Source organism: Phaethon aethereus, assembly GCF_964289735.1.
Source record: "Phaethon aethereus genome assembly, chromosome: 4".
Lineage (NCBI taxonomy): Eukaryota > Metazoa > Chordata > Aves > Phaethontiformes > Phaethontidae > Phaethon > Phaethon aethereus.
This window is the reverse complement of record NC_138578.1, coordinates 31,776,486-31,798,664: the sequence shown is the minus strand read 5'-3', so window position 1 is coordinate 31,798,664 and position 22,179 is coordinate 31,776,486. Positions and strand designations below refer to the sequence as shown.

The 22,179-nt window shown below is 42.3% G+C and overlaps 1 protein-coding gene across 2 annotated transcripts in view; it reads right to left on the bottom strand.

Moving 5' to 3' along the window:
* The window catches only part of UNC5C (unc-5 netrin receptor C), a 254,372-nt gene that overhangs the window by 58,662 nt on the left and 173,531 nt on the right, over positions 1 to 22,179 (bottom strand). For both annotated transcript variants that reach the window (XM_081999328.1, XM_081999329.1), the window contains exon 3: positions 13,378 to 13,521. In XM_081999328.1, the coding sequence (XP_081855454.1) occupies positions 13,378 to 13,521 (144 nt within the window). The remainder of the gene's footprint in view (positions 1 to 13,377; positions 13,522 to 22,179) is intronic.

The window sequence follows — 22,179 nt, the reverse complement described above, 5'->3', positions numbered from 1 at the left end:
AATAGCTGGTCATTTAAGTTACATTCGATTGCCATAATGCATAAGATGTGAGAGGTCTTTCTAAACAGAGAAAATAGCATTTCTGCTCCCTGGAAAGTGAAGCACTTAAAAAAGACTGGGACATGTTTTCACTTCATTCCAACATTAAAGTCGTCAAAGGTTTCATAGTGGATTTGTTATTTATATTGTGATAGAGCATGTGAACCCAGTGAGGATCCAAGGCCTCACTGTGGAAGGTCGTGTCCGAACACAGAACAAAAAGCAAAAGTCCCTTCAGATAATTTACGTTTGTTAAACTATGCCAGTGAAGTACAAAAGAAAGTTAAGGAAAGTTGAATAAACCTGTAAAACTAAAGCACATAAGCTGAGTTGCCTTAAACTCATGGATGCAAGTGTTCATGCTGTGATTTAACGTACTTTTAGTTTACAGGCATTAACTTTACAGCTTTAACTAACTTGTCTTCACTTTATCACTATCCCTGTAGCACTAAATAGATAATAATAACTAATAAATGTCATGCTGAGCTGAACCATGCTCGGATCCTTGCACAGCACTACAGAAAAGTGGCGGGCAGAGAAGGCATTGAATGTGCCTCCAAACACCGGACCAGTTCATTACACCAGGCAGCTGTGCACTCTGCCTTTTTTGTACGCTTCTGTAATATCTTTGCGTTGGTGGTAAAACGGATTCAAGAAGTTCCCTCCTTACCGCTGGCTCCGTATTTCTGCCATGGACTGGCACCTTCTCCGCTGTGCCAGGGAGGATGGGGTTTTGGAGACCTGAGCATTCCCCCACCAGCAGCGACTGGGGTTATTTCTCCCTGCTGCTGGTTCCTGCTGCAAATGGACGTGGGGACATGTTCAAAGTCACATCAGAGAGTTGGCCTGACTTCAAAAAAAATCTTGCAAAAAAGTTGTTTTTATTTCGCTTTTTGTTCTGAAGTCAGACCAGTTCCCTATGCCAGCTCGCAGCGAGGTTGCACAAATACTCGTGTCATATTAGAAACAAGTCATATGGGAACACTTTTAAAGCCAAATATTTCATATTTTGAAGCCATAACCTGCGGCTGTGCTGGAAAACAGATTGCTGAATTGAACCAGTTTACAAATAAACCATCCAAAGAGTTATTTTTCATCTAGATTACCTCCAAGATCTGATTTACAGCTGACCCCACAAGGAGCTGCATCAGCACTACCAACAGGCAAAACTTGGGGCAGACAAATGCACAGAAGGAAAAGGAGATGGGGTGAATGCCACCAAAATCTGCTCCTCAGAAACTCACCTTTGGATAGCACAAGACCTCTGTCTCTTAGCCTATATTGGGAAAACGTGTCTGTTCAACTACCTGGAATTAAATGTCAATCTAATTTTACCATGGAGGAGCTCTGTCATAGCTGGAGATGCTGATTTTAACATAAGCCGAAAACATTGTAAACTTCTGACCCATGCATTTCCCTAGTGAAACTGAGGCATCTCTGTTCTTCCCCTGCACCACAGGCACGAGAGGAGCGACCCCAAACCCCCCTCCCTCCCCACCACTGGCATTCCTGCTCCCTCCGGCACACAGGGCATGGATGCTGAGGGCACCTCTGATGGGACAGGATTTATGGCCACAGTTTAGGGCACAGAAGGATAAGCTTTGGCAGATCTTACTGTGGCAACGTAAGAAATGACTGCCTCCAGCTGTCTGCTCCTTTGGGGGTAACCCTCTGTCGAAAGGTAATGGCACATGCCAATGTCACAGCTACCTCACTACAAAATCCTCCATTTTAACCTCGGCTATTGATGAAGGGAGCTTTAACCTACAACGCTGGATAACTCATGGCGAAGAGGAGGAGCGAACATCTGGAAGTGATCATTTCTTAGGATGACATGCCAAGCTTCACCAGATTGTGTCTGTCAGCATCCTTGTCACACTGGAGTTACTCCAGGTCAGGGAGGCCAGTCCATGTGAGAGTGACCACAGCAAGACAACTGACCAGATTAGGTCAGTCTCCGACGCCTGTGTGTAGCTCCCACCGCATTGCCAGCTCTAGCATCACCAGCCCACCAGCTTCATCCCACCCCCTCTGACAGGCTAACCAGGGGACATTTGGGTTGTACTGCTCAACTTGAGTAAAACCAAACCCCTCCTGGTACCCTGGGGGTGGGAGTCATTCCAAGGACAAAATGCTGAGTTTTGGCTTGCTGTACTTCTACATGTTAGACATAGAGACGAGCAGCTCTTTCAGGAGCTGGTGGGTTTCTCAGGACACAACAGCTTTCCTTTGACCCAGGCTCCTCACACATCCTGTGGGCTTGATAGGTATCCTGGGCACACATAACACCAGGTCAATGCAGTTTGCTTTAGATTAGCAAATAACTGGCGTTATATTGCTAGCAGTACCCATATGATCATATTATTGCTAGTTCCATGGGTATTTCCAAAGGAAAAGAACTACCTCCACATTGGGTACACCTTAGTGCATCTAACAGGTACATATACATGCACTGTGCAGACAATTACAACAGATGTATCATGCTCTAATATCACGGCTGAGGATAAATGAGAAAGTTACAGTGCCGGTAATAGAAGCATATAAGCACTGTAATAAATAGTACATTAATAATAGCTTTCAGGTGTTCAGATATGGAGGGGAGAAGACAGTAGAGGTAGATTAGGTAGATAATAATATGAGCTTTTTCCTTGACACATTGATTTACTGTCCTGCCTACCCTCCTGAAACATTAATAGAGCTCTGAAGTTCTCCATAGCCTCACATGCAAAATAATGCCCTCTCTCATTAAAGCACTTGCCTTTAGAAAAACCCACAAATTTTAGTGCAGACAAATGTAAAGAACATTAGTCTAGAAATGTGTAATAACAGCAAAAAAATCCCACTTTAACCTCTTTATTATCAATTGCTGTGTATGAACAGCCCCTTTTCCCTGGGAACTGTTGCAGTGGGGCTGCAGCAGGTGAGACGAACCCTGTAGGACCCCGGCTCCCCCGGCTGCCTCCCGCCTGCGCAGCCTTGCTGTGTGCGGACGCTTTAACGGCGCCGTTGGCTTCGAGTGGGTCAATGATCCACAAACTAAAAATACACTAAGTGAGGGCCTTGACGTAATAGACAGTAATGTTCTCAAAGGAGCCATTAGAACTATTGAGTAAATGATACAGATTTGTGAAGGGAAAAAAAAAAAACCAACAAACCCCAAACACATAATTGTGTATTTAGAAGACTGGGAGCTCTTATACCCTATCCTGTTGGTTCCCTCCCGTATGTTCCCAGCTTCATCCCACCAGAACTAGCCACCAGCTCCCTCCGCAGTCATGTCGCCTACAAATAGCTACAGATGGTGGCTGTGTAGGGCAGGTTTTACCTAACCAAGCATCAGGTTTGCTGGTTGTAACAGAGAAACAAGTCAACAAGGTGTTTTTTTTTTAAGTAAAAGTGATGAAGTGGAGGGCCTAGACAAACAACGTAGTCACCTGCTCTAACTAGCATGAAACACCCTGCTGGGACGGCACTGGGTTTTGAAATGACTGCCTTTTTTTCTATGGCCCTTGCAGTATGATTTCTGTGGATAATAACGGCGTCCTTCTAATTCTTCAATCTTCAGCTTCCTTTGCCATTTAACAATTATAGTCATCATGGCAACTTCACACTGTTGACTGGGAGTTGGTAAGCTTGCTAATGTACTGAGGGACTTTGGATCTTTTCCAAGCAGAGTATTTACAATAATATTTTGCACTTTCTCAAAGTGTCATATAAGTTACAATTGTTTACAAGCAAGGACAGAAGGGATACATTTTCCCAGATAATTGTAAAAGACAAATAAAATACATCCCATTTAAAAAAGAAAAGTTTTAACAATCTTCAGAAAATATGCCCGAAAAAGCAAAACAATAGAACGTGGCTGTGAAGAGGCAGCGTGAATTATTAAAGCCTCAGGTCAGCACCAAACCTGCTAATGTGACACTGAGAGAGAGTCTTCTCTACCCTCACCTTCAATAGGGAGACACACAAGAGAAAAGGCAGTTGCGCTTTCTCTCCATTATTATTTTGGTAATGTAGAATAATCCCTGATAGTCTACATTAGCAATATTTTCCTCCCCTTATACAGGTAATATTGCTGCCACAGCTCATCTCTTCCGCAGCAGAGCGAGCCTTGGTGGACAGCAATGCTGAAGGGTCCGTCTTGTTTTTCTCACCAGCTCTCACATATTTCACCCAGCTGCTGGTGGGGATGTCACCATCAGGTCCAGGGGACAGCCTGCACCCTCATCAGGCATTTTCCCCCACCTCTAACTTCCCTTCAAGGCTGTCTTCATAAAAGAAAACCAAGGAGAAGAATTAAAATTCTGTTCTGCCACCTTGAGCCAGACTCTATTTTCTTTACTAATGTATAGTCTTAGTAAATTCAGAGGGGGCTCTTGTGGCATGTATCGCAGCACATTTACAGCATACTTAAGATGAGACTTTCCTCCAAGACTCCTGAAATACTCCTGTACAACCCTCTCTGGTAAGGACAGATGGCTGCATTCAGAGCTGCATTGAAATGAGAGAATTTCCACACGCATAAAACTGAAATAGTATAATGGGAAATCAGAATCTCAGTGTACACCATATTGTTAGCTTTATTCCTGAATTGCTATGCTTTTTGGGGAGAGGGGCATTAGATCTTCATTTTGATGCACTGCTAAATGAATTCCTTTTACGTTTAATGCATTTTTAGCTTGCAAACCACGCAGAAGTTGCATTTTCACCTGTTAAAGGTAATAGTTTCTACAAGAACTCATGGCATTTCCCCACTTCCTTTTCTACCTGTCAACTTATAAGAAAGAGCAAAGAAAGAATGACCCTATTCTTTCTTTTAATCAAATGTATTTTACTTCTTTGCTGTTCTGGGTTTTACTGTGATAGGTGGGTGGGTAAAGCTTTAAGGATATCTTTTATCATTTCTGAGAAATGTGACAAGAGGCAGACCAGACACCTTCCAGGCAGTGCCAATGCAAGGGTGACTAATGAATGAGCATGAAAAACGGACACTTGTCAGCTAGGAATTAGATGTAAACCAGAAACAAACAGAACAATGCAGCATTACTGCCAGGGAAAGATGGATTTCTGCCCTTGGTAGACCTTAAAGACTCCGTGCTCCTTCTAGTAACTCCAGTGTCAACTTTCCTTCTACAACAAAAAATTTAAAAAATGAGCAAGCTTTAAGAGCACAAAATGAAAAACAACATTATTTTCCACCCAACTTTCGTATTAACTATGCCCATTGACAGAAGTAGGTTTGGTGTGTGCTTTCAGAGAAATAAGGTTTTAAGAATGTGAAAAGACCTTCACAAGAAGTACGTATTTCCCTGTAGAAGATAGGTTGCCTTATATGGGTAAGTACATACAGGCATCCATATAAAACCAATCATGTCATAAGCAAAAAATGCAATTAAAACACTAGGAAAAAAGGGATTATGGCTTGGTATTATTTTAACCATTATTAGAGGATCAATAGGTAGCCAAGCTCTCCAAGTCTACCTCCTACTGTTGAGAATGTTCTCAAGAGGCAAGGTTCAATGCTGTTTTAATTTTACCTAGCCTAACAAAAAATATCCAAATGGAAAAATAATTGTGGAAAAAGAGTGGGAAAATGCCACTGATGTTCTGCAAAATGAAAGAGGATGTACATGCTTGTGAAAACACTTCTCACTGCATTTATTTCCAAACTTGGATGACTGACGCTGAGTTAGAAAAACATGACTAGTATTGAAAAACTGGTCTGTTCCTCTTCCATTACTTGCCATGATGCGGGTGGAGTCGAGAGACACCTTCTTCTGCAAAAACAGGCACTAGAGACAGAATTGCAATTCTAAATGTAAGAAAGCATGTGCTATCAGGCATGCTTTGGCCTCTCTTTTCCGTTCACAGCTGAGTCTATGACCTTTGTGCGGGGATCAGTCACACCGGTGGGTAAGTAATGGAAAGGTTAGGTACAAAAAACTCCTTTTTTTTTTTTTTTTCATTTTGTCCTTGTGTGGTTCCCGCTCTCTGTTGTTAATTAGTTCAAACCAGATTTCCACTGAGACAGTCACAAGAGTGTCATCAGCCTGTAACCCAGGGGATCCCTCTGAAACCTCTACCAATAGCTTTTCTAAGCATGGCGGCTCGCCCTGCGCAGCCCCCCGCTGTATCCGCCGCACGCGGGGAGCTCATCAAAGCCTCCTGCCCCCCTCCAGTGCGCTGCCGCTCACGGGATGAGATCGCGGCTCGACGGGGCTCTGCTCGTATCACATCAGCAGCTGGAGCCAAGGACAGAAGAAATAAGTCAACACCTCCAAACCCCGTCTTTATGCTCAATACACAACCCTGTGACGCTCTTTCCTTCTCTGGAGGGGCTGTTCCACATCTGGTCAGCCCTAAAGACAAATGCCGTGGTACCACAAGGCTGCCCCAGACATCTTCTCAGCCAGGAGAGGACCATCAGGGGTGGTGGAGCTTCCCCCCTTCCGAAGGTGCCTGGCAGCCCACAGCGTGGGCTGAGCTTGTCCGTAGCCCTCCAGTGGCCCAGGGAGCGAGGCCTCAGGCTGCCGTCCCATGCAGCCAAGAAGCAGCATCAGCTTTCACGGCTGAGCAGCTGATGGAGACTGAAGCAGACCTCTTGGAAGCGAACAACATGTTTTGGGGATGCAGGCTGCTAACATCTGCCAACCTGAGGTGTGGAATGAGGTGAGGAACACCCTTTGCTTGCCAGGCTACAATCTGCAAGATGCTTTGCCTGAGCCCGGGACCTTCTCGCCTCTTTTATTCCCTATGTATTTAGGGAAGGTGCACGCCTGCCAGCCCCTCATTCTGCCGATGGCATCTTCAGCCAGCTGGGGATAACACTGCACCCCGACCACTCCTTGGAGACTCACCGCCTGCACATCTGCAGAAAAAACATTTTTTTCCCATCCCCTCTTCAGCTCCAAGCTAGTTCAGCCAGGTGCTGGTAAGACAAAACAATCTTTTGCAACACAGCTTCCATGTGGGCTATGCTTTTAATGAAGAACGACCCACTCAACACATTTGGTATTAATACAACTGTAAAAAACACAAGCAAACAAACTTTATCAAGAATTCACTGAGCAGATGGGTTGCCAGGTATACGTCGATGGCACTGTTCTCCTCCTCTAATATTTTGACTTGATAGCTCAACATTTCTTGTTTTTCTTTGTAAGCTCAACCTGCAAACTAACTTATAAACTTAATTCTATTCATTATTTTATTTGGTGGTTGAAGATGGAATCCACAGTTCTTGTTTTTCAAATAAATCTAAATGTAAAGTTCAAATGATCTAACCTTAACAGGCGCTTTTTTAGATGACAGATACACTAAAGTTACTAAAGATAGATATTAGGAACACCAGGTGTACACTGCAATTCACATGCAGAATTGAATTTACAACACACTGAAACACTAAAACAGAAAATAATTTGTGCAAGCATGGTATTTTGTTATTAGTACTCTCTTAATATACTAATCTGACTCACACAGCTGTCTGGTCACTACCAAAATGCACACAAAATTTTGTTAACTTCCTGACTACATCTGCATTTCACCATCAGGCATTAAGCAGACTCTACTGAAAGATGATCATTTCTTAGGCATGACAGTGCAGGTAGGATATTCTCAAGGCTCCTACCGAGGGATTAAATTCATACAAATTCAGTAAAGGCGTTTCCTTTTCGTTTTTAAGCAATGCTACCAGTGAAGTCAAGTCCATCTTAATTCATAAAGCCTTCGCTCTTTGTTACAAAGCAATGTAATTTGTATTTATTACTGTTGCAACTGCATGCTTAAGCTTGGGAGCCGGTGGTGCTTGTTAACTCGGGAAGTGGTACAGAAACACGCCAGTCAGGAGCACAAGCAGACCACTAGTATCAAATATGTTAAATGCTCAGTTAACTTCTCTGCTGCCCTTTCTGTGATCTGCCGTTCTCTGTTCAGTAATCTCAGCTCAAGACCACGTGCTTCAGTTATCCCTTTTTTAACTGCAAAGCAGCAGATATCGATCAGTAGCAACTGAAACGGTAGGCAAGGAAGGAATCGAGGTCCTCTCTCCGCTAACTCCCACACGCGCTTATCAAAGCGCACAAAACACGTCTTAGGGTTCCTTTTTAATGCTGCGTAACCTGGACGTACCTTCCTATTAAAATTTTCAAGTTAAATCCTTCCCGGCTCTCTCACCTTATCTTGAAATCCACCCAACTTTGTACCCATTGCAGCGTGCTCTAATGCTTCGGTGGCTACAGGAACGCGTCCTCCCAGCGTTGCTTGGAGCGGCGCGCGGAGAGAGGCAGGAGAGGCACTGCCGCAATGCAACGCAGAGCGCGGGCCCCAGGACTAAAAGGTTGAGATAACCGGGTGTCTGTAAAGAATCCATGATTTTTTTTTCTTCGTATCTGTTTTTTGTATGACTGCATACTCCTTGTAAGTGGAGATAAACCATCGGCTGAACTACTCTACTTTCCTGCACGGCATTTATCTTATCAGTGTACAGTATCTGACATGCATACATTAGCTACATTCCTTTGAAAAAACGTCTGGGGCAAAAAAAAGGCTTTTGGATAAGTACGTAGGTAGCTAGTATCAAATTATACAAAAGATTAACAAGTGCGGTTCCTTACTACATCAGGGCTTTTTAAAATGCCTTTTTTTTTTTTTTTTAATTCTGATTTTGAGATAATGAATAAAGGAAAAGAAGAGACTATCCACATTCATTACAGCAAAAAGGACCGGGTAACAGAAATTACAGAGAAAGCTGCTATTTTCTTACAGGTTTTCAACAAACACAAAACCTGGCAGCAGGTTTAGGGCTTATATTCTCACTATATTTTCTCAAGGACAGCATGGGTTAACATCATGAAGTCAGTGAGGCTACAGCAACATCAAACTGGAGCAAATTAAAAGTGAGGCTGGTCTATGCACATGGGCTCAAAGCAATTTGTCTTAGCCACCCCTTTATTATCTGATCTAAAAATTAGGTCAAATCCTGCAGCTATTGTTTAGTCTTTATCAGATGTATTTTCCAGTGGGTTTAACTCCACTCTTGGTTGCACAGGCTCAGACCTCGTTCGTCCTTTTAACAGGAATTTTGCCCTGTTAGGTTTTGCCTGTTCAATGATATCAGTCTTGTTACAGAAGAGTCACATTAAAACTGTATATTGGGCTTTGTTTCACTTTCAGCCAAACGTAAAGCTACTCAATCCCCAGTCTATCCTCCCTCCCTTGGCAAAAGTAACATTTTTTTAATTAGGCTGAAAAACTGTATCAAAACATATTAGTGACTCCTAGTGCTCTACTCTAGGATGTGCCTAGAATAAATAAGAAACGTGTGAATAAATAAGAAATGCATTTTAGCACTTTCATGTCCCAATATCTCAGCAAATTTATTTTATCTTTCCAGCTCCAACAAGATATACACTATACTAGGTGTCCCTACTTTGTTGGTTACTGAGATACCTCGAATGGCAAAGTGAAAATTAATCCCAACAAATCTGCCTGTTTAAGAGGATGAAATTCTCAGCTCTGTTCTCACAGGGAGACCAGCGCCTCAGGAGGATGAATTCCATGAAACATGAAAAAAGCTCCTTTTCAGAAACAGCCTGCACAGAAGGGAGTGATTTCCTAGCGTACTCGTGGTCCAGGAGCGCAACGGCGTTAAATGCCCTGGACACTCAGACAAGCCAGGATGTTGGCTTTAGACTCAGACTCCTTTCCTGTTTTTATTGCTAGCATGGGCAGCCTTTGAAAACCAGCAGTATCTTCACTCCATCTATAGATTACTCCCTTCCCGAATAACTGAAGCTCTTGGCCGGAGCGATGTTGCAATTGATTTTCACAGAGAACTTCCACTGACTAGGTTGTTATGTACGTTCTGACACATGCCTGACCCTGCATTAAACAAATACAAGCTGCTTTTCCAGGATGCACATTTTTCACACTTTCAAATTACTTTTCGGTTAATTCTATTACACGCTCAGTGAACAGAGATGTTGCATGCTATTTTTTTGTTTGTTTGTTTTAATGGAGTGCGACTCCGGCCCTTGAGAGGACACAATAATTCCAGAATGAGACCGGTGGGCATCAGGGAGAAAAGAGAAAAAGAGGAGAAGGGAAAAGAAGGAGGAGAGACAAAAAGGGTGACAATGAAGTGAGGAATGTGCTTCTTAATGTGCTAGGTGTGGCTAGTTATGCTACAGTTGTACCTGTCGAGATGAAATCACCAGGTTCAGGTATTAAGATAAATGATAATATAACTTAGCCAGAGGACTTTACATGCTCCATTTATCCCTCCCCTTTCCCAAATGTGTCAGTGCTCACTTTTTGTACCAATTAAAAGTGAAGACTGCATTGGTGATAAACATGCAACTATAGCTGCAAGACAGAGTTGGACAGATGGGCTCTTCTTTCCCTCTTAAATTTTTGACATCCTTGATTTTCTGGATTAATAAATACTGCATGGACTCTACCTTGCACCCCAGTCTCATGGCATACTGTGTAACCATCAGAAGACTTACCAGCTGTCTTTAAAGTTTATTAGGAACAGCTATTATATTGCCAGTACAGATTCAGTCCTCTGAAGTCAAGGCTGTGAATACAGATGAGTATCGGCATATCTGAGTCCACAGTTTAAAATAATGATCTTGTAGGCCAAATGACATCACAAACTAAGGCATATACCACACATTCTATGTCTGAGTTCCTAAAAAAATAGTCCTGAGTTACCTGAGAAATTTATAGAAATTTGTGAAATTGGAAATGGACAATTTTGCAGAGAATGTTCTTTTGCTGCTGTTTGAAAATCTGCAGTTTGAAGGCTTAACACTTCAACCCTTAATCCTAAGGACTCTTAAGTGATCTGCCTGTGCATAGCTGCCCACGAACCCCAAATTCAGGGACAGAGGTTAAAAAAAATTCAGTAATATACAAAGCCACGTTTGAGTTACAAGCACATAAAACTGCCTGGAATTTATTTCATTAGACGGTTCTAAAAAACCCCATCAAGACTCTAGAAAAAACACTGAACTGATTGTTCATCTCTCTCCAAAATGCGGTAAGAAAAAGAAGCAAACTCTGTGTTATGATTGCCTTCAATAAAAATTTAGACACCTGGGAAGAAATGCCGATTGGTGTAAAATAACTTGTATACACATAAAATGATTATGTGTTATATAGAAATTAAGTGCATAGGTATGGCAGTTCACGAAAGTTACTTAACCATCAAGTGAAATACACTCGGACTTATAAACTGTGTTCATTTAATGGTCATCTGCCAAGGGCTAACTGGCAGGACATGAAAACCTACTTAATGAGTTAACTTCGGAGTCATAATCTAAAAAACCTGTTCAAACATTGCTAAGCCTCTCTGAAGTACTGACTGCTTAGAAGAAAAAAAAATGAAATCGTTCTCTTATGTTTCAGTACAGAAAAAGAAAATCCTCAGAGTCTTCAAAAGTTTCCTGCCATGGGAAAGCACTATGCACAGATGTAATGGCGTTTCTAATTTTGCAGGAAGACTGCCTGTACAATAATTTTAACTCCCCTTAACCCTGAGGAAGTTCTTCTTTGATGTTAGTCCTGTAGTCAAAAGCACAGGTCCTCTATTTTCAGTCAGTTACTTGGACTAAGAGCATTCAAAAATGGGTATTTAAACTGAACCGCCGAGGTGTGTATCTGGATATATGGTAACCCCTCTTCAAGGATTTAACCACGTAACACTTTCTCACGAACAAAAGAAGAATCAAGCTCTAAATGGAGAGTTTTAAATGACAGAGAGTCTTCCTCTAATGTGTCTCTGAAAAGCTTTTATTTGGCTGGAAGAATTATCTTCCCTCATTATAAATTGTTAGGCACAGTGCAGGAAATATAAGTATGCTGCAAACCCTGCTTCCAATGACCTTTTCTCACCAAATGTGCTTTTACTGAGGTGAAAACAGCGGAAGAGATACAGTTCCAGATGATATATTTTGTTCCCATTATACAAAACAGGATTTCATCATGTGAAAGAGAAACGGGAGTCCCCAGTGTGACTACTCTATTACAAAGAAAAGCACCTCTTTGAAAATTAATGAACATTACATATTTGCACAGTCAAATGAAGATCTGTTTTCAGGGAACTGGTTGCCTTGTGTTCTCGGGGTCTAAACTGGGAATGGTTCAAAATAAATACTGAGGTTAGTAGCCATGAATAACAAAGATGAAATATTAGGGTTGAGATGACCACTTTCAAACTCGTATTACCAATCTGATTACATTACACGCTAAACACACAATTTTCTTTGTTAAGGAACAGCAACTTTATTATATGATTGCAGGGATATGTATTTTCAGCTTTGCAGAAAAGGACCTGGGAGTCCTGGTGGACACCAAGTTGACCGTGAGTCGGCAGTGTGCCCTTGAGACAAATAAGGCTAATGGTATCCTGGGCTGCATTAGAGAAAAAATATTGCCAGCAGGTTGAAGGAGGTGATCCTTCCCCTCTATTTAGCACTGGTGAGGCCACACCTGCAGTACTGGGTCCAGTTCTGGGCTCCACAGCACAAGAGAGACATGGACACCCTGGAGAGAGTCCAGCAAAGGGCCACAAAGATGACTAGCACCTCTCCTACAAGTAAAGGCTGAGAGAGGTGGGACTCTTCAACCTGGAGAAGACAAGGCTCAGGAGGAATCTCATTGATGCCTACAAACACCTGAAGGGAGGGTGCCACAGGGACAGAGTCAGGCTCTTTTCAGTGGTGCCCAGTGACAGGACCAGAGGCAATGGGCACACACTGAAACACAGGAACTTCGCTCTGAACATCAGGAAACACTTTTTCACTGTGGGGGTGACCGAGCACTGGCACAGGTTGCCCAGAGAGGCGGTGGGGTCTCCCTCCTTGGAGATATTAAAAAGTCATCTGCAGTCAGTCCTGGGCAACTGTCTCTAGGTGGCCCTGCTTGAGCAGGGGGTTGGACCAGATGACCTCTGGAGGTCCCTTCCAGCCTCAACCATTCTGTGATTCTGTGAAAGGAACAGCTATCACCTCATTTCATAGCTTGGCTTTGGTAATATTCCTACTCATTAGCTTCAGACACTTTTCTTGAGACATATAACTGCTGTACTCAAGAAAAATTGCTTGTGATGCTTTTCCTGCGCCCCCAAAGGAGAAGAATGGGATTTTGCTCTTAAGAACAGGATAAACTGAAATTCTTATGAATGATTCTGAAGGCCTTAATTTTAGTATGCATCAATAACTGCAGAAAATGCAAAGCCTAACTGGTCGGAAACAACATCTCTCTCCCAAGCGGCAGAGACTCCACTTTTTCTCACCCAAATACCGTCAACTCAACACGCAGAGCAAAGACACTCACATGCAATGCGGACGTAGGCTTTCCGGCTCTTGGTGGTGCCTGCAGAGCTCCAAGCAACGCACTGGCACCAGTAATCTTCAGGCCCGAACAGCTCCTCGACTTGCTGGCGTGAAATCTCAATGCTTACCTCGCGGACAATCAGACCTGTCGGGGTACAAGCAACGCTGGTCAATATTAGGCTTACAGATAGAAAGAAAAAAGTGTAGGTACAGAAGTCTGCTTACAAAGTTGCTGTGAGACCTTACAGCTCTCTACCAACATCTACTCAGCGACACGGACTGTCGTAAGGATGTGAAGGGAAAAAACCTCCACTTTATTTGCATAATAAGAGAAGTGGGTGAATGAAAAACTAATCACTGCGATGTTGACTTTCATCACATACCGCATGTATTGTAGACAAATAAGAGGAACAACACCTCAGCTGATATAAACTGTACCATGTCCCTGGGACAATTTACATCAAGTGATGATCCAGCCCAGTTTTATTTTCATATGAATATCATAAAACCACAGAGTCACTCAATTTATATGACTCCCTCAGCCTTCTGTATTTCAACTCCTTTTACTAGACAGATACAGCACAGGGAGAAGTCCTGTTTGCTCTGGCACTGAACTGCCCAGGAAAATGGATTTTACCGTTGCAGAAAATGTCCAGACACTGTGTAATGATGGGCACATGTGCTGCAGTATGGTTATTGAAGCTGCAACTTGGGGACTATTACTGTCATATACACTGCAGATACTGCGATATTTTTTAGGTGATTTTATAATACAAGTGCAATACACTTCAGTGCCTGATAGTCTCCCTGGCCCTGCCCTCCATAACACATCTCAGCGCAAGGCCCCCTCAAGCCCACAGTTGCACTGACGATGGCAGTGACCCACTCGCTATCCTTCCAAGCAGACTGATGCTTGCCCACATTTCCTACACAGTGCTCTCTGTTGGGAAGCCCTCGTGCTTCTTCTAAGTGCAAGGAAATATTGCGGCGTCTCAGACACCACTGCAAGGGTTGTTGGTAATGTGTTGGTCCTCTGACGACAACCACTGTGTTTCATACTGACACAACCCCTTTCTCTGCCTCAAAATGCACTGCCTGGTCAAAATGGTCTTAATGCCAGCCAAGATACTGGGTGGGGGTGGGAGAGAGTGCTTATACCTCTTGCCAGCATTTTTGGTCTTTGCTGCCAATGCCAAAGTATCAATAAAATTTGAACGTGTGTCTGCCTGTAGAAAACACCATCTCCATTTCAAAAATGCGCTCTTGCAAACCGCCTTGAATATATAAATTCACATATAAATATTTTGTGTAATAGGACTGATTTTCTTTTTCCTTCCAGAACTGCCAGGAAACTCAACAGAAAGATCCTTGGATCACAGTGTGCACAGTTTGTCCCCATCACCAAACACCAAAAGGCAGGTCCTTCTGCTGAGAACAGACTTGAGCCCATGGAGGCCAGCTACCCTCAGCCTCCTGCCACATGGCTTACAAGGTGATATTCATAACGTGAATGTTCTCAGTTGTACAGCATGGCGAGTCCCTCAAGGGCTGGAAACCAGGACAGCCCTTTGATTTGCCTCCTGCCTCACAGAGGCTCCATTCAGGGAGCCAACGATTAATTACTGTTTGTACCCACTTGTGCCCTGTCATTGAGGCTGCATGCTGTTTGCATCCAAAACTTGGTTAACAACAGCAGAAAGGAATTCATGCATGTAATACCATAGACTTCTGCAGTGGGAATGCCTTCTGATGAGATGCATTTTCCTACTAGAGACTACCACAGCCTAGCTCCCTTTTTATTTCATTATCCTTGACATCTTTAGCCATTGAATAATCAGCTACTTTGGGAGAAAAACTTAATAGCTTTCCTCCTTGAAATGAAATACTCAAAATATGGCAACTGCAACTCCAAAGAATGGAAACCAACCCGGTGCACGGGCATTTGATATGCAGTGAACACTGTGTTATAACTTGTTCTGCTTTAATGAGCTAATTTGGCTCCAAAAAGGGTCTGAGGGATAGCTTTTGTCCTGTTGAGAAGAGCATGAAGAGGGTGGGGATGGAGCATGTACATTACATGCATAAAATGGTTATATTTTCCCAGTGCAACTGCTGCTAGCCTAAAGATTACTTCAGTTCATTCCCAGTTTTTACAGCACTAGCCCAGGGAGCCTTTGAAGGTTACAATATTATGTTTTATAATAAGGATGATTATGACACAGCTTGATGGAGCAGTGAACTTTGTAACCCGAGGGCAAAAGCAAGCAGGCTCATAATGACAGTACTGGTTAATAATGATTATGAAATTGTCTTAACATTCAGGACACAAATGCCATTTTCTGATAGTCTGTTGAAGACACAAAACCATACAATAAATAGCTCTCACTGAACGCACCAGCAGAACTTTTTATCTCTGAGATGCTTTTTAATTCAAAATAACAAGCTACTCCAGGTAATGTCTTTTGGGACAGACGTGAAGCACTGATAGGAGTCAGGTTATTCAAAGTAATTTGGCCTTTGATCTTTGAGTCATATCAACAGTTGTGCCATGGCCAAAGAGATGCACACCTTCTTTATGTACCAAATAGATGCTGCCTCTTTCTGCTTACAACCAAAAAATATCATTGCCTCTTTGTCCATAAGGTAAAGTATTTTTCCTAGAGTTCAAAATGTATCAAACCAGTTGGTGATGCCATGAGATCACCCGGGATGTGAGCATCCACGGCCAGAACTTAAAGCTGATTCAACCAGTCCTTCCGAGCATCGTCCATTGGCACCTCATTGCACAAGCAGCCACATCGATTTAGGAGAAACATCTCCCCAGCTGAAACGCATCCAGCCTCAGACTCTGGGGCAAGCGCAAAGGGATGCGTTTCTCTTGTATCAACTCGCAACCCTATTCCTTCTGCTAACAGACTTCAACATAACCCCTAACAGAAAATCCCTTTCTAGACTAGTTTACAAAAAACACAATCTGCTGAGGTACCTCAGAGAGCAACTGCCTTGTTACCCGCTGACCTACTGCTGTACATCAGGTTGCACAGAGGAGCTGGTACAGGCTGTCTGCTTTCATTCAGGAGTGTATCGCTTATCCACCTCACATGGGCACCGAGTGCAGGACAACCCTGGTATGATGACTTCAAACAGATCTTCATCTTATCCCTGTTGAAGCTGCTTCTGCTTCTACATCAAAGAACAGTAGCTGGAGTCATAAAAAAAAAGAAAAAAAGCCAACAACCCATGTCTCAATATTCCCAGACAACATGACGTGTTGTGCCTGCAGTTCAGGCAACTGTTTGTCGAATTGTTTGATTATGGGTGAGTGCACAACCCCTGAGTGCAAAATTAGAAATTACTTTATAAAATCAGTCCCCATACTTTGCCTAAATATATTTACGACAAAGCAGATTAAGAGATTAGCAGTAATTTATGCAGCATATAACCTACCTGGCATTGGCCATTTCTACTTCGCCACAGTGCTAAGTAACAAAATGTCACCCTCTCACAGAGAGTATCTCCTCTACCTCATCTTTTTTATTAGAAATACATTTAACTTTTTCAGTCTAGTTCCTCATATGGCTAAGCTATACAGCAGGTGAAGATACGCAGAATAAATGTTTTCTTACAACACTTGAGTAAGCCGCACATTTCCAGAATTAATATAATCACATAGATGGTGGCACAATCCACAAGAAGTCAGGATCTTCTTATTTGAAAGCAATGCAATAACAAACACAGCTGAAGGGAGATAACAGAAATGTGGGCAGATAAAATGCTTGACAGGTCCCTTCTAATGCGTATAAATCCATAAAGAGCATCTATACAGTATTTCTAACTCGTACTCTCCCTGTGATGAATAGTCAGAATATGACAGGGGAAAGCATTCGCTTGCACTGTCCAAACTTGATTTGCATTCAACAGTGTGAGAACTGTTTCTGTAGCCTCTTGCATCCCATCTGGATCTTGGGTATGAAGACAGATATGTGAAGATATAGGGTCAAATTATCACCGTCCTATTTCTGGCAACAAGAAGATTTGTGAAGAGAGAAGCTTTAAAATGAAAATGCAGAAAATCAAAGAAATTTAAAATAATTCTCCAAAATAAATGGTAATTGTATCTTAAGATTGTTCACTGAAAAAAACCACAGATCCTTAAAAATGCATCCCCAGGTTGCTGGGCTCTTTCTGCACAAGTGTTTCTTTGCTGATCTCAGTGAACAACTGCAGCATTCCCAAGAGAAAAGCAATGTAAGAAGTTTTACAACTTGAGTACACGGAAGTAAAAAAATCTCAGGAAAAAACAAAACCAAAAATATTTGCTGTCCTCTCCGAGTCCTGAGTGTACAGATCTGGATCTGCTTGGTTATAAAATATGTCACAGAGGTTGCTCAAGGCTGGGGCTATTTATACACACAGGTCAGTCAGATTTAATACACTTACCTAAATCTGGCACCAGAAAAAGACATTACATTGGTGGAATATCCCTAAAGAGAGGTCCAAAACCCTGTAGCCATTAGGAGACTAAATAAACTGGTCTAAGACATCCTTTTAGATCTAACAGCTTTTTGTCCAGTTGAGGACGGAGGATGGCTTACAAAAAGGCTCAGGGTGTTTGGCATAATTAGACTGCAACTATGTCCCAGTCCCACAAATTAAATAGGCTCTTCATGAGTGACAATTTTACATATTTAGCAGCACAGCATATACAATTATTCATTTCAATAAAATAAATGTATCTCTGGGGCTACTACAACTTGGGCTCTGAAAAGGAGCAGGAAGGAACCAGAACTTTACTTATTTCTGTATTTGCACATCAATGAGGGATTCATGGGCAGAGAGAGGCAGAGGGTGGCGGGAGCCTTGCTCAGTCTGCCTACTGCTAATGTGTGCAGCCCAACGAGCACAGGGGAGAGGCACTGGCTGATGGTATATATCAGAATAAAATTACTACCCCTCCTGGAGCAAAAGGAAGCGTGAAGAGGGAATTGTACCTTATATACACGGTCTTTTATTATAAACTGTATCCTAGAAACACAATCAAGCAAAGACACACTTCATTCACACGGTCCCCAAGCGCTTAACTTGTCTGGCTATACAAACTGCGAGGTAGATTATCTGGTCTTCAGAGGCAGAAATGTTATCTTTTTTAATGTATGCAAATGTAATGTAATTATATGATATTATGGTAGATTATTAGTAACTGCAATACGAACTCCCGGGTTCCGTATTGCACCCGTCGAAAGTAATTGGCAAATTTCCCAATGATTTTAATAGGAGCAGATTTGCCAATCAGACTCATTTCGTTCTAGAGGGAAACAAAAATGTCTTACAAGGTTCTGCAACCGAATATGACTGCTCAAGACAAGAAACGATCACTGTAAGTGTCTGAAAGCAGATTATTATCAATTAATCAAACGTAATTATCCAGCCTGGAGTCAGTCCAGGTCACAGAATTAGTATTTACACCTCACTGGGCATCGTTCTGCCAAGAAATTATTTTGATGTATTTTGGCTGCCATAAGTATTCGGCATTTGATACTAATATCCCACATGTGTGAAAATATTCCTCAGGACTTTGATAGAGCAATTTTAGCGGAAGTATTACACTGGCATGTGTTTGACCCTCTGGCACAACACTAAGCAGGAGCTATTTAGTTGCAAGACTGAACCGCACTTACAAACTCTAAGAAACTGCATGGATAATTTGTTTATTTTCTCTGTAAGTAGAAGTTCAAACAATTTCTGTGCTTTTGTGTTTTCATTTGCCCAAAAGGTATTTCATTAATTAGTAATCACATATGCCGTAGAACACATTTCTCAAGGAGATGGAACTTTATGACCTACTGGTCTGGAAAAAGACATTACTGTAATACATGCATATAGATTGCAGGTGTATCATCGCAGCCACTGTAAATAAGTATGGAAATATAGCCCATTTTCATGCAGGTGACTCGCAACCCTTTACAAGTTCAATTTCTTGAAATCAATACTCAGAGCACCCTCCCAAGCCTGACGTTCAGTGCTGTTGGCTCCCTCCCTGCTTAGACAGGCACAGATGCCCCCGATTGCACGCACCCCCCAAATCTCCCTTCCTGCTGTGCGGTGGGGACACAGAGGGCAGGAACGGTGTTTCTTGGAGACGTAGAAGAGGCTTTGGGGAGTCAGCAGCAACACAGCTCTGGGGTAGGGGGATTCCTCCACACCTCCATGCAACACATGCTGGTATAGAATCAAATCATACAGCGTGTGACTTGGCAAACCATGGTATGTCCCCATGCAGATGCTCAGCCTAGACATAGAGTAAAATGCGGTGGCTTGCTCAGTCTTAAAATAAATCAGTGCCAGTCTGAGACAGTCCATGCTTTCTGACTCACAGTTTCTTCTTCTAGCTATTAGGAGTAAGAAAGGGACGTGAAGGAATACTTTATGAATGTTGCTCAGTCAGGACAGATTTGAATGACGTAAGTATACATGCTTTTTATGCAAGATGAGGGTGGAGGGAGAATCCTGATACCAAAAAAGAAAATTTGAGTTTTGCAATAATTTCAGGAGGGGCTGAATTATCTCCACAGGATTTGGCAAAATGGATGAAAGCATCTTCAGTTCTCATAGTCCCCATCTGTCTTATATTTCATCCAAAGCTTCGGCCAAAAATCCTTAAAACAGCATCATATTTTTTGCTTCATGAAAGTGGCCAAGACCATAAACCGAAGTGGTATGACTGTAAACAGACTTAATAAAAGGTAAACAGATTGCTTTCTTATTATGCAGTCCTTTGTCATTAGACTGTTCTCTGATGGTAAAACTTAAGTGACCAAAGCCAAGAATTATGACCTTTTAACTTACCGATAGTCCAGAATGACCTGTCCGATTTATTTAATCACTCATCACGGGTGCTATAAACAACCTGTCTCTGTAGCAGAAGGCTGATCACTTTACTTGGTGAAATAACGTTTTTACAAAGGTAAAAATAAAATCAATGGTATGTCAGAATTGAAATTTATTTACCCTTTTGCAGAAATGGATCCCTCACAGTCAGGGGAGTTACTCTGCTCAAATACATCAGAGTACTTAAGCTATGGAATTTGGTGTTTAAAAAATGAATAAATAGGCTATGCACATGAAGAGACTTCAAATATTAAAGTTCTTGCTGAGAAAAATGTACTCTGTGCATCCTAATGGGACAGAGACGACTGCGCAATGGCACGTTTTGCCTATAGCTTATTTTCTATATAGGGTATCTGTAACCTTAACAAAAGATAGATAGACAGATAGTTATCTAGAGATAGTTTAGAAGAGCAAACAGCTTTAACACCCAGTAATCCTTCAGGCTGTGATTGCATGCACCTGGTTTTGCCTCAATACTGCTTTTCCGTAAAGTGTAGCTGGCTGGTGATATGAAATGACTGCATGAAGACCACAAACAATTTTCCACAAATATTACCTTAAATATTTAAATTAAAGCCTTCCAGCTATTTTTGCTCTCTTCCTAACATTCTCTTTAGGACTTTAGGAAACAGATATATTCTTAACTCAAATTAATACAGGTGAAGGCAACAGCCTAATAAAGTCAAGCTTGCACTGGTTTGCATCAGTTAGCTATGGTATCTAATTACCAGCTAATGGTAGTGAGCTAAGCTAAAAACCCAGCTCCCCCACTATATTTTAACTGACTTACACAAAAATTACAAAGGGCTGTCTTCAGAGGGATTTTACTTTGAACTGTAATTAAGAAACACACATTCTGGTTGGGTTTTATTTTCTTTTAGTGAAAACAAGGCCTTTTTGTTCTTTTCCCATTAACGTCTGAAGAACCAAGTTGTGTAAGATGCAGGGAAGATTTCAAAACTGAGTTCTTGAATGCTGGTGGAAAACAAACCACGTGTCCTGGTCCCTGCCAGCGTGGTGGAAGTGGGCAGTACTGCCCTGTGGGCTTGTCCCCTTGGGGAAGGTAGAATAGCCCCTCTGCTATCTGCCCCCTCACCAACCTCGGCAGCTGATTGCTTTACATCCGCCTTGAACTATTGCCGTTTAATACCTCAGAACAGCATTGCATTGCTTGTTCTCAGCCTATAAACAATTCAGAGACAAAGGAAAAACACCTTCCCCTTTTTTTTTAACGGAGGCTATTTTCTGCTTGATGGCATTTTTTGTTAATATGCACAAATTGCTCCAAAATGCGTTGCTCTCTTCCATGTGTAACTATGTGTGCCTATTGTTGCCGCCTTCTTTTTTCCCTTCTCCTGGTACAAAAGTAATAATCATGCTCTGGTGTAGCAGGATGCCAAAGAAAACCTCATGACAAGCATATATTTATGCTCAACCATGGGCATTATAATTTCTGAACTCACATAGGCTGAGGTCTAGGAGCAGAAACAAATGTGAGTTGAAGCATCTTGACCCAAGCCATCCTGACACTAAGTAACCCCGAGCGGCGGTACCCGAGCAATTCTCTGCCAGGCTGGTGCTACTTACAGGGAGGAGGAAGAAGAGAGGTCATCCACACAGGAAAGCATGAGTATGAGCTCTTAGCAGCTCCATCTTTTGGGTCAAAGCCCAATCTTCCCTTCTTTTGGTTGAGGCACGTGCAGCTGAGAAAAGATGTTGGTGGTTTGGTTTTTTTCAAGGGCCAGGAAAAAAAACATGCCAATGGTTCATGTTTTACTTATAGCTGCAGTTGAGACTTCACAAAGAAAATCTGTGCACTTTTTATTTCTGGTTCAGAGGATTTACATGCTCTTTCTAATGATCTGGGCCTTCAGCAGTGGGTAATGCTTCCCAGTCCCCAGCTTAGTGCTCATGC